The sequence below is a fragment of the Rana temporaria genome, chromosome 11 (genome assembly GCF_905171775.1).
Source record: "Rana temporaria chromosome 11, aRanTem1.1, whole genome shotgun sequence".
Taxonomy (NCBI): Eukaryota; Metazoa; Chordata; class Amphibia; order Anura; family Ranidae; genus Rana; species Rana temporaria.
The window spans coordinates 113528884-113545932 of record NC_053499.1 but is presented as its reverse complement, the minus strand read 5'-3'; the positions used below and the strand labels follow the sequence as shown (position 1 = coordinate 113545932).

Here is a 17049-nt window from a genome sequence, read left to right as displayed (position 1 = left end):
CCACATGTGGCCCGTGGAGCCCTCTGATGTGGCCCGCGACCTCCTGCTCTGGGATGGCTGGTTGGCAAGCCCAGATTTCAGGTTGCCGACTTGCCAGCTGAGAGCATCGGTGTTGTAAATGAAGCCGGTGGTAGAGGAAGCAAGTGGCTTTTCAGAAAGTGCACCACACCTGCAGGATATAATAGACATCTATAGCAAAGTGCAGCTAATCGGCGGGAAAACCACAGGTACACTGCGCCGCAATAGATCATAGACCATCAGTGTAAAAGCAGCCTTATGTCCCTTTCACATGATCGGTCCAACCCAATTGGACCCTCCATTTACCTCTATGGAGCGGCAGATGTAAACAGACTTTTGTCCATTTACACCTGCCTACCTCCAATTCGATCTGCTAAAAAAAAAATCAGAAGTGGATCTGCCCCTCCTATCTGATTGGATCGGAGGGCCCATAGAGTAGATTGGCTGTGTCTGTGTCTGCTTTTCATATGCAGACTGGACACAGACCTGTCATCTGCCCACTCCGCTCACTGTGGCCCGCGACTGGTTACTAAGTCGCTTAAGTGGCCCTCGGCCTTCAAAAGGATGGGCACCCCTGGCCTAAGTCAACAGACTATAACCTAGTGTTGATGATGACATTAGTTTGACATCAATTCAAGACTATTTTGAGGTCAGTCATTTACTGACAGGTGCACTTGACCTGCAGTTGGCCACCTTCTGGTCTGCAAAGAGTTGTGGGTTAATGCATGTGGTATCTGGTTTGCTTTATGGAATTGTTTGCTTTTTTCATTGTTTATTTATGTTAGGAAAGAGACCCACATGGGCCGCAACGGCAAAAAAAAAGGTATAAAAAAACAAACAAAAAACTGGCATATAGACACAAACATAACTCTATATACCCTGCTATGACATCAGGGACAGTACAGTCAGCGTAGGAATACAGCCATGTATGCAAAAACAATATACAACATAATGTATTTCCACTTCGCCTCCGGTGTATCCTATATCTGGTCTTGGTCTACTGCCCTGTAGTGTGGTCAGGAACAAAGGATGTTCTCCCCTCTTGGAGAGATCGTGTTTGTGCCATCAGCATGGTGAGGTGTGATAGTGCAGCCCCGTGGGTTCCGTCATGTCCTTTTCATTTTTCTATATGTCTCCCCAGCTTGGGAGCCAGAAAAATATAAAAGGGGGGAGAGACATAGTCTAGAAATGGAAAGAAGGGAGAAGACGGGGAAGGGGGTGGGACAAGAGGGATGGGAGTGCATGTACCCACAAGCTGCTCTGCAGTGCCTGGCCCTTATCCAAGAATATGAAAATGTTCTACAGTTGCCAGGTTTTGGAGAATGTCTCCTGTCTATTTTGCGCTGTTAGGATGAGATCTTCCATAGGTTTAATGTCTTCCACCTTTTTGAGCCACTGGGCAACAGTCGGTGGTAGAGGGGACTTCCAATGAAGTGGGAAGCACGCTTTAGCAGCATCCAGTAGGTGGCGAATCACAGACTTTTTGTGAACCCTATCAGGAATTGTGGACGTATTGAGTAAGAAGAATGCTGGGTCATCAGGAATGGTGTGGTCTGTGAATTTCTGTGTCGTTTCCCTGACCACTCGCCAGAAGTGTGCTAGTCTAGGACATGACCAGAAGATGTGAACCAGGGTTCCCTTGTCTTCCAGGCAGCGCCAACAAAGATCAGACTTCGTCCGAAAGAGCTTGTGTAAAAGCGTTGGGGTCCTATACCACCGCGATAATAGCTTGTAGTTGGTCTCCTGAATTTTGGCGCATATGGAGGACTTGTGTGTATATCGGAGTATGTGTTGTCTCTTGGTGGCGTTGAACCAACAGTCCAACTCCCTTTCCCATTTTAGAAGTCCCGGGGGCACAAAGTCAGTAGGAGGTGTGTTCAGAAGATCGTAAGTCAGGGAGAGCGTGTGGGCCTGTATTCCTGTTGCGATACAAAGGTCTTCTAGCGGGGTGAGTGGTAGGCTACTGTCCACCGGGGGCGGCCTAGAGTGAAGAAAATTACTCAGTTGAAGCGCTCTTAGGAAGTCCAGACGGAACGTGCCTGAGGGGTCAGTGAGCTCCGTGATAGTTTTCCAACGTCCACCAAAACTAAAATGAGAGGTTTGGTGCAGGCCCGACTCACTCAGACCCCGAAAGACCGCATCCTGCATGCCCGGTGCAAACTGAGGATTTCCCAGTATGGGACACAGAGGGGAGTTCGGTGTAGACTGAGATGACCGAGAGAGGAGTCGAGAGCAGACTCTCAAAGAGGCTCTGATCAGTGGGTGGCGTTTGAGTTCGGCTGACAGCGCTGAATAGCACCATGGAGCACCACTCAGGGGGACCGCACTCTGAGCCTGCTCTGGTTGAGTCCAGAGCTTGGTCTCCCGATGTCAGCACCAATCAATATGTCTCCCTAGATGTACTGCCTGGTAATATGCACGTACATCCGGTTGTGCAAGCCCCTGTGTAGTTTGTGGAGGGTGAGCAATTTGTGCGCGAGCCGGGGTCTTTTCTTGGCCCATACAAATAAATACATTTTTTTTTTAATTTATTGTTAATTTTACTTACATTTTACTAGTTTGATACTTTCTTTTTACATGTATTTTTTATTTTTTGATCACTTTTATTCCTATTACAAGGAAACATCTCTTGTAATAGAAATATGACAGGTCCTCTTTACAGTGCTATCTAAGGTCAATAAGTCCCCAGATCTCCTCTAGGCTGGGAAGCCTGAAATAAAAAAAAATGTTTTTCAAATGCAGAGCCTGGGCATGACGTCATAACATTGCGCGCGGCCTCTGAACGACCATACAGACTCCGGGAACCATCTGGCCCACCGGAAATCTCTATCGTCAGCATCCGGCACCAGCATATCATCATCATCATCATACGAACGAAGGGGGATGCTCTCTCCTGACACGTTCCTCTGTTATCAGCCAGATTACTCCAAAAAAACACATCAGATAAAAGCAGCCTAAAATTTCTTTCCGGGGAGGTTGCTATAAATACTGTAGATTAGCAGGGAGCTGGCCCTGTTACAAAACATCTCTGAGAGTCTGCCTATGTCCAGAGGCGGTATGTGCCTTTCCTCCAATCAGCAATTTCAGCTATATTGGCTGTATGCCCGGACATCACACTCTGTGTTAAACAAGTTGGCTTTTTTTTAACCTATGGTTAAATAACCTATGGGGCCCACACACGATTGGTTTGGACGGATAAAAAGGGTCCATCAGACCGTTGTCCTCTGGTTAACCTATAGTGTGTACGAGGCCTTAGTAGGCACAACCATTGGTTAAAAATCTATGCATGGTCAGAATCAAGTCAACGCATGCTTGGAAGCATTGAACTTCGTTTTTTTCAGCGCGTTGTTGTGTTTTACGTCACCGCGTTCTGACACGATCGTTTTTTTAACCGATGGTGTGTAGGCACGACGGACCATCAGTCAGCTTCATCGGTTAACCTATGACAACGGTCCATCAGACCGTTCTCATCGGATGGACTGATCGTGTGTACGAGGCTTTAGTGTATCATCTGAGGGTGTTCACTTCACTGGATGTATGGAGGGTTTACATCCACTTTAAGGTTTTTCACCTTCATGCATTCTTTGCATGAAGGTGAAAAACCTTCTGTGCTGCAGCTCCACCCCAGACCCCCCCCCCCCCCTTTTTTTTTTCTTACCTTAGCCTGATCCGATTCAGCGATGTGCATGAGTACAGTGGTTCCAGCTACGGTTGTTCTCTACATTGGACAGATTGGTATGTTTGTTTGTTTTTAAATAAAAATAACAAAGGTTTAGTATCACTTTCAGTTTGGGGGGGGGGGGTCCTCAAACCTCATTATATTCACATGTGACAGGAGACAAATTTCCCTATGGAAGGAGAAAGGGGAGCTGTCCTATGTGGACAGTATGTAAAATTCTTGTGTGGAAACAAAGGTGGCCACCTTCGGAGTATCACACATTAATCCCAGGACCACCATTGTGTCTGAATGTTTTAGATCTGCAGCCTAATGCCCCATACACAGGATCACTTTTTGTGATGAAAAAAAATGACATTTTTAAAAACGTCATTTAAAATGACCGTGTGTGGGCTAAACATCATTTTTTGTCTTCTGAAAAACGACCAAAAAAAATTTCGAACATGCTTCAATTTTTTAAGTCATTTTTTAAAATGTAATTTTTTGTGACATAAAAAATTATCGTGTGTGGGCAAAAACAACGTTTTAAACCCGCACATGCCCAGAAGCAAGTTATGAGACGGGAGGAAAAACTACCATTCATAATGGAGTAAGCACATTCATCACGCTGTAACAGACAAAAAAGCACGAATCGTCTTTTACTAACAAGTAACCAGCTAAAAGCAGCCTCAAGGCGAATAGAACTTCCCCTTTAGAGTGCCGTCACTTTGTTCATCATTTTTCAAAAACGATGGTGTGCGGGCAACATCATTTTTAATGATGAAGTTGGAAAATTTTCATTTTTTTTCATGATAATAAATTACATTTTTGTTTTTCATCACAAAAAGTGATCGTGTGTACGCGGCATTAGCCTTTGTTTTTTTCATGGTCAAAAAGTCCTTGCTAACTTGGTATCCAGGATGTGTTGCAGGCCCTGAGCCAATGTCGCCTTGATTATTAAAGGGGTTGTAAAGGTCCCTCAGCAGTGCTCTTGGCTCCTCCTCTTCTCGAGTGCCCCCACAGAGAGACACTTTCCATGGGGGCACTAATACGGGTCCTGATGCTATCAATCATTTCAAAGAATACCCGAGATAGCGGCTGGTGCTGCTGTGCTTGTCCCAGTCACTGGAACAATCGGGTTCAAGTAAGTAAAAGGGGGGCTCTGGGGGACTGCTGCACTACAGAAACCCTTTAAAAGGGATTGTAAAGGTTTGTTTTTTATTTTCTAAATAGGTTCCTTTAAGCTAGTGAATTGTTGGTTCACTTACCTTTTCCTTTGATTTCCCTTCTAAATGTTTTTTTTCTTTGTCTGAATTTCTCCTCAGTAAGCTTGCCTCCATCATCCATGGGGGTTAGTCAACCAGAACAGCTTACTGAGGAGAAACAGGAAGTGAGAAATTCAAACAAAGAAATCAAAAAACATTTAGAAGGGAAATGGAAGGAAAAGGTTAGTGAACGAACAATGCACTAGCCTAAAGGAACCTATTTAGAAAAAAAAAAAAAAACTTTTACAACCCCTTTAAGCTATCAAGGTTCCAATGGTACCTTGGTTCAGAGCTCTGTCAGAAACTAGATTTTTGGTATACACTGTGGGACCTGTGTTCAACTCAAAGGGGAAATGCCATAAACTGATTACTTATTGCAAAGCATAGAAAATGTTGGTATAATATGGGAAAAACAAGGATGTGTAAATGAACATCTCATATATCTACCAAGGTCAGAAAATCTTTGTTGCAGAGATCACCACTGAATTTCATTTAAATTATGGCATACAGACAAAAGCATTGAGCGCCTTGAAATCCAGGATGGGACAGACCGATCAGTCTCGTTTTAATACTATGAATACGTTTAAATAAAAACCCCAGCATTTTCTGGGCAAAAAGCCTCTGTAATGTCTTAAACTCAGTCACAGATCAGTGAAAAAGGAAGATTTAACCACTTCCATACAAGGCACTTATACACCTTCCCGCCCAGACCAATTTTTAGCTTTCAGCGCTGTTGCACTTTGAATGACAATTGCGCGGTCATGCTACACTGTACCCAAACTAAATTTTTATAATTTTGTACCCACAAATAGAGCTTTCTTTTGGTGGTATTTGATCACCTCTGGGATATTTATTTTCTGCAAAAAAAAAAAAAAAAATGATCGAAAATTTAGAAAAAAAACGTTTTTTTTTTGGTTTCTATTATAAAACATTGTAAATAAGTACGTTTTCTCCTTCACTAATGGGCACTGGTGGTACTGCACTGACGGGCACTGATAAGGCGGCACTGATGGACACCGATGAGGTGGCACTGATGTGGTGGCATTGATGGGCACTAATATGCAGCACTGATGGGCGGCATGGATAGGCGGCATGGATGGGCTTAGATAGGCGGCACGGATAGGTGGCACGGCTGGGCACGGATAGGCGGCATGGATGGGCACGGATAAGCGGCATGGATAGGCGGCACGGATGGGCACTGATAGGCGGCACGGATGGGCACTGATAGGCGACACGGATGGGCATAGATGGGAACTATTGTATGTGTTTTACTAATGGATGCCAATCAGTGCCAAACAATGCCTGCCAATCAGTGATGCCCATTGTGGGCACTGATTGGCATCCATTGCGGCACTGATTGGCATCCATTTTTTGTGTCCTCATCCCTGGTGGTCTAGGGTGGCATACCTTTATTTTTATTTTTTTAATCCCTGGTGGTCCAGTGGGCATCCCTGGTGGTCCAGTGGGCATCCTCGGGGGGGCTGTGCTGATAATCGATCAGCACAAACCCCCCCCCCTGTCACAGGAGCAGCCGATCGACTCTCCTCTACTCGCGTCTGACAGACGCAAGTGAGGAAAAGCTGATTACCGGCTTTTCCTGTTTACATCGTTATCAGCCGTGATTGGACACGGCTGATCACGTGGTAAAGAGTCTCCGTGAGAGACTCTTTACCTTGATCGGTGTTGCGGGGGGGCCAGACTGACACCCTGCAACACCGATCGCCGCGAGTGGGCGCGCAGCGGCTCAGAATCCTGAGGACGTCATATGACATCCAGTCAGGATTCTACAACCATTTTGCTGACGTCAATATGTCATTGGCGGGCGGCAAGTGGTTAAAGTGAAAAACCTATCTAGGAGGAAATAATACACTGTGTCTTATATCCTGTAGATGTTACTTCCCTCGACCAACCATCTAGAATGAAATGCCCACTGTGACCTCGAATAATGCAGGGACCTGGAAAAAAAACTCCTGGAATTGTCAGTTTCTGAAGAAACGTCAGCCAAAGATTTATTTTCAACTAGCTGAATACCCGGCGTTGCCCGGTCTTCCTATCTTAACCTTTTGGGGAGGAAAATCATAGTAATATAAATATACCCATCTTTTATATAAGGGTGTAGGTAAGGGTTAATTTAACTGTTATATATTTTTATTTGGCTATATAAGTAATATGTGTACCAGGTATTATTGAAATATCTCCAGGCGTACAGAAGTTATGTGGGAACATACATTTCCCATTGATTTGCATGGGACTTTAAACAAAAACCCTGACCCTCACAAATGGGGGTAGTTAAGGGATAAATTAACTGTCCTATAGTTTAAGTGGACATATAAGTAACATGTGACCAAGTGTTATCGAAATATCTACAGCCGTTTGGAAGTTATGAAGTAACATGTATTTCCCATAGAGTTGAATGGGACTTTAAAGGAAAACCCCGACCATGGCAAATGGGGGTGGGTAAGGGTTAAACCACCTATCCTATGTTTGTTGCTGACATATAAGTAACATGTGTGCCAAGTTTCATGTTAATATCTTTAGCCGTTTGGACGTGATGCTGGAACATACATACATACATACATACACACACACGTTGAGTTTTATATATATAGATGGAGTGGGGCTTAGTGGCATTGAGGGCAGAGAAGGTAAGAATTTACTAGCTTCTTACAAGCACATCTTTTGTTTGAACCCTCACTTTGGTGACAGGTCACTTTAAAATAAAATGTATAAATTTGGACAATAATAAGTACCAAAAAATAAAAATTTGCTATGGCAATACAGAAGGCTGTCTAACACTTCTGGGACTGTCAGGTTGTCCAGTGGGGGATGCATTTTCTGGTTCCCCTTGAAGGCTTCAATGTCACTACAAGACACCTTGGTAATTTAGTAGACAACTGGAGAAACCACAATGCCCAGGGGAGGACACACTATATGACAAATGTGAAAATACTGAAAAGTGGTTCCTGTAACTTTTAAAAACGGTGAATATTAGAATAGCTGACACAAAAGAGGGTCTGTTCCATGTTGGATATGTCTACTCTTTTCCATGAAATATGGGAACCGTGGATGAAATTTATGGGAATATCTTTTATCCCATAAAGGCTGTGGTGATATTTATATCCTTAGGACGATGTTGTTCGTTGGCAGGCAGGCTGCCATCTCTTTTTCCTTTTACTTTCCCCTGATCTTCTTTTTTTTTTTTTTTTTTTCTTTTCTTCTCTTTTTTCTCTTCTTTTCATTGATTGTTATTTGATTTGATAATTTTGTTTTTTACACGAGGATAACATCCTTGTTATTTCTCATTCTCAGAGTGTTATGTTTAGAAAAAAAAAAGATATATATAAACATTTGTATTAGCCTATGTTTGGGTTATCAAAAGATTCCACCAAATTTTTGGGGATATTAGGTATGTTAAGGGTTTTGAAAATATATATTTACAGATACTGGTGGGTATTGGTGATAATTTTTGGAGGGAGGGAAGGGGGATTGAAAGGATTGCTTAACCTCTTGGACACAGACTGTTCCCAGTGGGGGTGTCAGAGAGGTCTTTGTTATCCAGAAATCCTGTCCTTTATTCGTTCCGGGAAATCAGACCCAGTACACACATGGGGTTTTTTATTGTGTGACAACAATAAGCCTAAGGAATTATATAGTATATGGAAATATCCTTTTATTTATTTAATTATAAATTATTGGTTATACCTAGCTTTTCTTTTTAACTATTACAATCTGTTATACTCTCACCGTATGGTGATAGCATATGATATGGCTGTATATGATAGTCAGTTTCTATGATAAGACCATCTTCTATGTAAAGCAATGCATTGGATTTATTATTTACTGTGTATTACTGAATTGTATACTGCTGTTATAGTACAAATGTATGTACTTTTATTGAAAATAAACATAAATTTGAATGAAAAAAAAGAATAGCTGACACCCAGAAAAGTGTGCATTCAATATATTCTTTAACAGCGTAACTCTGCTTACATTTTTTTATTCTAGTAGCATCATTACTTTAAAACAAGCTATATACATTTCTATAAAATGTGCAAAAAAAAAATGAGAATATACACACATCAATGTTATCTGCAGGAGAATATTGCAATGTTTTAACGATTTTAAATGCAAAAAAAAAAGTATCTGCTTTTTGCTTAATGCTCAACTCCAGACAAATTATTTAATTTTGCTTTGGAAAGAGTGTAGAAAGGTTGGAATCCTTATTGTCAAGAGATGAGATCTATCCAACCTGACACATTTTTAGTAAATGGTTAGGGTGGGAAATTCTTGCAATACTTTAATTACTGTCTGTGCTATTCTGCTTCAGTGACAAACTCACCCCTCATTTTTGTCTTCTGGTGTCACAAAGACAGTGAAGAAAAATCCCTCGAGTGGGGTCATGGACATCAAGGAAAGGTACAAAAATGTTAGTTCTTCCCCGTTCTCGCTTCAAAATTAAAAAATAGCTGGAGTTAGGCTTTAAGGAGAAATTGCAGTTATGCAAGGGCTCAAGGGATTTGGAAGACTGTTAAGTACAACTTATGTACTTATATTTTACTTTATCACACAGCATATCTTTCATACATATACCTGTAATGAACCAACACAGTGAAAAGAGACCCAGAATTCTCCCCACGGTATGCATTGCCTTCTCAGAGACAAACTTCAATGGCATGAGCACAAATCCAACTAGATAAACTGCCCCAGCCACTATAAGGAAAATGGGGATATTGGGGTCAATGCTGCATTTATCGATGTATACGGCCCCTGTTGGCAAGACAGAATACATAAATCACACACTGTCTATAAAACGAGCAATACAATTGTTTCTATTTGTAATTAAAAACAAATTATATATTTAAATTACCTATGACAATCATAGCTATGTTGAGTGGTGTGAAGATTACCAAAGTGCATATCTGTAAACCTGAAATTGTATCAAATGACATGTTAATTGTGGACAATTATATCACAAAGCTAATAAACTGGAAAAAAAAGTTAGCTTATTCTAACCATGAGTTTGTTTTTATTTAAAGGGAAACAAACTGTGCTAATAAAAGGAAAATAAAAAATACAATCCGGATAAAGCAGCAGCTTAATGTGAGATATACACTGTAACGGGGTCACTTTGGGTGTGGGGTTTGTGCAACTCTGCTAACCTTGGAGAGCTCTGGAAACTCCGTGCCCAGCTTCCCCAACCCTTCTTAGGCCTAGTACACACGACCCGACATGTCCGATGAAAACGGTCCACACCATCAGACCAAATTCCCCGCGGACAGAATATGTGGTGACGACGCGGTGACATGGCGGCGACGATGGCGCGGCGACGTGCGCGAACCCGGAAGTTCAATGCTTCCACGCATGCGTCGAATCACTTTGACACCATGCGCGGGTTCTCGGGCCAGCGGACATGTCCGATGAGTCGTACTGACCATCGGACATGTCCGACAGACAGGCTTCCAGCGGACATGCTAATAAACTTTTGTCCGCTGCAAACCTGTCCGCTCGGCCAGGAATCCGGTCCGGTAGGCCCTACACACGGTCGGACATGTCTACGGAAACTGGTCCGCGGACCAGTTTCAGCAGACATGTTCGGTCGTGTGTACGAGGCCTTATGTGTAAATCACCCTGTGTCTCTAATAGGGGCACAGGGTGAATGAGAACCTCACTATGATCAGTGCTAGTCAGACTCAATGTTGTGTGTGTGTGTATATATATATATATATATTGTGCGTTGTCTCATGCTGTTGTGGACCCTTTGCTGTGGTTGTTTGGGGTGTGACTGTATTCTTTTGTTCTATTGTGTCTGTCTGCCTCAACTATTATGGGATGTGTAAGTGTGTTTGCTGTGATTAAAGAGGGAGGGAGACTCCTCCAACAACCCCCTGCTGATAAGACTGTTTACTGATGTGAAGTTTGAACACACCGGACCTGTGTGTCCATTGTCATTGGACAGTTTAACCCGCCCTGTTTTCTAAGGGTGGGGGGAAGTGTTTTGAAGTGGGATATCTGTGTAACATGTGCTTGAATAAAGTAGTCTGCTGGTTTTTACTCTACACTGTGTTGCGACTGGTGACTGGGTGGGCTAAAGAGTCCTGAATAGTGCTGGTCCTGGACAGAGGAAGCATTGACGGCAGACATAGTCCTGGGTTTGTCACAATGGGTTGGCAGCAGCGGGATCGTGCTTCCTGGCTGTGAAGACACCCAAAACTCCACCTTATTTCCAAGATCGGGATAGCAGACTTCAGTCACCCCAGCGGAGATATGGCTCTGACATCAGAGTTCCTGGGGCTACTGCAGATCGTCCTTTCAGCATACAACAGGTTTGTATCTGTGGATAAATACCTGGAGGCCAGGCAGCAGATTCGGGTAAGACACTGGATTAGAGTCCTCCTGGTATGCAACAGAGCAAGTGCTTTCCAACCCCAGAACAGCAGGCCAGTGAACAATGGGAGTTACGGATCCAATTCCTCTGAGAGAGGCCCCAGGGGCAATGGGTGACTGAGTTGGACAGGCTGGTCCAGCAGGAGATAGAGCTGGACAATCGATATAGGGGTCTGGAATGGCACGCGGAAGTGGAATATTTAGGGGAGACAACAGAATGCTCTCTGGAGGGATATTGAAAATATTAATTGTATCAAAACACAGAGTGGTCCTGTGGATACAGAGAAAATAAACAGTGCCACGTCCTATAAATGTAACTACCTTAAACTTTGGTGAATACAGTCGTGGATTTTCCAAGGTTTATTCTTATAGAATTATATTTTGTCTACTCTCTCTCAGGCATATTACCTATCTCCCCAATCCAGGATACACCAGCATTCTCACTTTTATGGCTCCCTTTTATCAGGAATGGGCTGAATGGTTGAAAAAATCTTCATTTATTCATTGTCCTTATCTGAGAACTGATTTCCTCACCTATCTACATTTATATTAATTTCCTTCCCTGGCCCTCCATTGTTTTAGGAACCATCTACAATATTGGTGAGTGTTATTACCAGAGAACTCTCTGGTTTACCCATTATATATATTGGTTGATGCCTCCGTACTGGTATTTATACCATCCCTTTTATGCTTTCCATTTTAGGTATTTTTCAGTTCTGTGTAGTCCTTTGAGACAAGACCATTACCCACTGTATCCCCTAGCAAGCTTGTTTGTTGCCTGTCCAGATACGTAATCGGCTGTTTTTAAACTGCATCATAGATCTTACTTTAATTAGTAAGTTCTATTCACTGTCACTTCGCTTCCATGCCCCATTCATCAATATATTATTTGGTTTGATTGTCAGTATGTTCCTTCATAGTTTGTTACATCCCTCCACTAGGGTCTTATTACTATTTTTCTAGGTCATTATCAGCTTTTTTCCCCCTTTCCTCCTCCCCCTATTCTCTCCTTCCCTCAGTCTTTTTATACACTCAACATTCCCCCCCCCTTCTTTTGTATGATGCAAACAGATCCTTAAGTACATTTACCCTTCTCTTTTAGGGATACCTAGCTTTCACTTATTAACACTAATTGGATCATGATATATACGTTCCCCTCGTTTTTTGGTTGATCTGATCCATTCCTGACCAGATATGGGCATCTGGGTCATTATTTAATATCATATTGTTTATGTATATTAATATTTTTTTTTTATTCATATTTATTTTTATGTGTATTTTCTATTCATTTATGTTTTTCTTTCCCATTTTTTGTTAGTCAACTCTAAAGCCCCTGAAGAAGCGCATAAGAGTGCGTAACATGTAGAGCAAGTATTTGAACATCCCTTCCTCGCTCTTCTGTAAACCTAACCACACTCTTGGACTGATTATTACGATGGAATAATTACTATTTATTTTCCAGGTCTCCGTGAAGTTTACTGATGGTTATTTACAGTAGCGGTATTTTAAATCCATTTCTTGTAAAAAATAAAAATAAGAAAAAACATGCATAATTGATTGTGCCATTTAAACCTGGGGTGATTATTGGCTTTTAGTCAAAAAATCCATCTACTTTGTTGTTGAAGTATAACATTGTCAAAATGAACATGAAGGGCACAGAAAGGCCATTTAGGCATCTTTTTGTGACCAAAAATTACATGGTGTGCCCCTGGCAGTGGCGGCTGGTGCTCAAATTTTTTGGGGGGGCGTAAACAAACGAACAAAAAAACATCAATTGCAGCCTCACTGTGCCCATCAAATGCAGCCACTGTGCCCATCAATAGTCTCCACTGTGCCATCAAACGCAGCCACTGTGCCACCAATTGTCGCCACTGTGCCATTAATTGTCGCCACTGTGCCATGCCATCAATTGTCGCCACTGTGCAATGCCATCAATTGTCGCCACTGTGCCATCAATTGTCGCCACTGTGCCATCAATTGTCACCACTGTGCCATGCCATCATTTGTCACCACTGTGCCATGCCATCAATTGTCACCACTGTGCCATGCCATCAATTGTTGCCACTGTGCCATCAAACGCAGCCACTGTGCCATGCCATCAATTGTCACCACTGTGCCATGCCATCAATTGTCACCACTGTGCCATGCCATCAATTGTCACCACTGTGCCATGCCATCAATTGCCACCAGTTTGCCCCCACAAAAACCGCCAGTTTGCCCCCCCCCCCCCCACCCGGCATTTACCATTCTCGGGTCAGCCATCCTCCTCCAGACCCCAACACTCCCTCGATGTCTTCTCCCGACCTTCGATGTCGCTTCAGCCAATCTGGTTACCTGTAACCAGACCCGGTGAACCTGATTGACTGAGAGGCGTGTGGCTGTGTGCCCTATGGTTAACTATTTGGAAGTATATATACTTAGTGGGCGGCATCGTGCAATGCATGAATGTATGTATTGATTGATGGGTGCAGGAGATAGAGGGGGCGTCGCTCCTGTGCCCACTATGGACGCACCGCCACTGGCCCCTGGTGATCTAAGATTACCAGATGCAACATCTGGCATGTGGTCAAAAACTAGTACTTTGTTTTACTGAAATAATACCTAGCACGTTCACTTTTGATAAGATATATTACACCCTCTACGTTACAGTTACCACAAAGTGAAGTCTTGATAATTTATTGATTGGGTAGTTGGCAAGTGAACTAGTGATCTGATATAGACACAATTGCTGCTTCTCTGTGCACCCTTAATTTTGAACATCTGATGAAATTATATATTTATAGCATATACGGCTTACTTAATCTTTTACAGATGGAACTTATTGAAAAATCACGACAGGGTCAAATTGAGTAATTTTAGAATTTTGTTTCTTTCTACAACCAAAGCCATTTGGAAATAAAAAGTTATAATTAGGCAATTTTCACTTCCCTCCTCTCGTTCTTTTTTTTTTTTTTAAGCAGAGCTAAACCCAGAACTGTTGCCCAAAACAGTTACAATCAAAAAATGCCATAAATGCTGACTGTCAAAGTTGCTCGTGCTCCCAAGTGAATTGTTAAGTCATTAAATGTCTGGTGTCATAAATGATCAAATGTGCAGCACCGTGGCAACTGCAAGTCAAAAAGGTGCCAACATGGCAGTTTCCTTGCCCGTAAAGGATAGGATGGTTTATTTCTCCTTTTAAGAATGAATCTGTTATTTTGGGAAGCCACAACCCTTTTGCTTTAATCAAATGCTTATCTTTTATCCTTTGTTTCAAATGGCTGCAAAGTGAATCTGCCTCTCTTTTGGCATATTCAAAACGTGTTCAATTTCTAGTGATTTTTAATACTGTCTATCCAGAATATTGCATATAATTGCCTCCACATGTGCATTCTCTGCATACCAGATCCTGTTTCCAACTGTTGGACTTTTATATTGCGTAGTGGACAGATTGCCATCTCTTTCCTTATAATTAATATCCAGAAAGAATATGTTCTTATTTAAATTAAGGGTACATTTTATATTCTGTGTATTGTTGTTGAGGGTCTGAAAATCCATGCAAAACATAATTTGCACCATTCTACAAAATGTCATCTGTGTGCCTGTGTCAAAAAAGAGTGTGGCATGTGTATATAGACAAAGCCTCATGGCATTCATAAAAATTGGAGGAAATTGTGTAGAGGGACATTTGAATTGTGTTTGTTGTGCTGCACATGGGCTTTGAACATTGTCTATGACTTCCTGTTTTTCCCTCATCCCACAATTACATCAAATTTGTTGAGACCCCCAAACACAATACATAGAATCCCCTACTTTCAATGGGAATGACATATCTTTTGGAGGATATTTCAGTCTCATTGAGCACACAAAGATAAGCATTTGAATAAAGCACAAAAAAACGACTGACTTCCTTTGGTGACAGTTTCATCCTGAAAAAGAACAGAGTGATGCAAGGTCTGAAGAGGAAGTAAAATGACCAGTTGGAACTTTTTCCCATCAACAAATGTAAATCTTGTAACCTGATCTTAATTTCAGAACTATATTCTGATTTCTAAAGTTATTTTATTTAATCTTGCCCTCACATATCGAAGAGCTCCATCTTTTAAAAAAAGTAATTCATGATCATTACAAATACAAGACATAGATGTCCATATCTCAATACTGGTCAACTTATCAACTTATCAAGGTCTCGATTTTTTGATAACTGTAATACAACTTAACAAAGGTGAATGTGATAAATATTATGTTGGCAAAACAAAGCGTTGGTTTAAAAGAAGAACTTTAGACCGCCTGTTGGATGTTGCATCTGGTAATCTTGGATCTCTAGTTGCAATGCAATTGCATTTGAACGTGCGTTGAATTGCGTTGAACGTGTGTCTGGCTGGGCGTACGTTATGTTCACGGCGTACGCAGTGATCCGGCGTAGCTTAGGCAGTTGTGCCGGCGTGGTTGTGAGCAGGTGCATGGGTGTGCTGTGCTTGCGTCCACGTCACGGCGCATGCGCAGTTCGTGATACGTACCTGTCTGGCGCTCGGCCCAGCATTTGCATGGGGTCACGCCTCATTTGCATGGGTTCACGCCCACTTCCACCTACGCCGACATGCGCCTTCGAAACCCACATTGGCGCAGCGTTGGGAGCACTGGCTTGCTGAATGCAATGCTTGCCTCTCTGCGCTGCGTTGGCGTAGCGTACAGTGTTTGCTCTACGGCGGCGTAATGTGCGCCTTGCTCTCTGTGAATCTGGGCCTTAGTGTGCAAAGATTGCCTGAGAAAAGCTTCTGACACTAGCTCCTGAGGAAGTGCAGTAGCAGTGAATTTTAAACCTTCCAGCACTGGTGGCCAGTGGTTACTTGCCTGATCACACAATTTCATGCTGTTCTTTCTCTCCCCAAAAAAGCAGGTACTCTCATTACTTCATTGCTTAGATCAGGAGTGGGGAACCTGCGGCCCGCGGGCCGCTTGCGGCCCGCAAAATCATTCCATCCGGCCCCCTCCCGCAGCCGCAAGTTCCGTTTCCGTTAATGTCCGTTATAGGACAAGATTCCCCATAAAAAAAGCCATGACCGCGTCGGCTTTAAACTGCGCAGTTTCCCGGCGCTGCCCGAGTCCCGAGCTGAGCCTCCGATCCTGTTTCCCCCCCCCCCCCCAGGCCCAGGGGGCGGCCGCGGATACGACAGAGGTGGCGATGCGAGTGATGTCATCACGCATCCCGCCAGGCGCGCCAAACTTTAAAAATAGTCACGAGAGGGAATGGATGGATGGAGCAGTCTTGCCTTCTTGGTGCCGGCTCCAGGCGGTGGTCTATCCGGACTCCAGACAGCCCTGTGACAGCCCAGCAGCTGCCCAGGCATCCACAGCAGAAACGGACCAGACCAGCTCATGGCAAGCCAAGCCTGCATTCTCAGACTTCCTTGCCTCAAGGTAATAAAGGAGCTGGTAGTGGTGGCAGGACTCAGGAGGTGATGGCGGTGGTGGCAGAAGGATATGGTTATAGTGGCAGGAGGAGCTGGTGAGGGCAGGAGCTGGTGAGGGCAGGAGGTGATGGTGGCAGGAAGAGCTGGTGGTGGCAGGAGGTGAAGGGAGCTGCTGGTAGCAGGAGGTGGTGGTGGCAGGAGGAGCTTTTGGCAGGAGCTGGTGATGGTGGCAGTAGGTGACGGTGGTGGCAGAAGGAGCTGGTGATGATGGCAGGAGCTGGTGATGGTGGCAGAAGGAGCTGGTGATGGTGGCAGGATGAGCTTGTGGCAGGTG

The 17049-nt window shown here is 43.3% G+C and overlaps 1 protein-coding gene across 2 annotated transcripts in view; it reads right to left on the bottom strand.

The window, feature by feature from the left end:
• The window catches only part of LOC120917508 (transmembrane protein 272-like), a 56304-nt gene that overhangs the window by 24601 nt on the left and 14654 nt on the right, over positions 1-17049 (bottom strand). For both annotated transcript variants that reach the window (XM_040328846.1, XM_040328847.1), the window contains 2 exons: positions 9806-9865; positions 9529-9705 (listed from right to left, as the gene is read on the bottom strand). In XM_040328846.1, coding sequence (XP_040184780.1) covers positions 9529-9705; positions 9806-9865 — 237 coding nt within the window. The remainder of the gene's footprint in view (positions 1-9528; positions 9706-9805; positions 9866-17049) is intronic.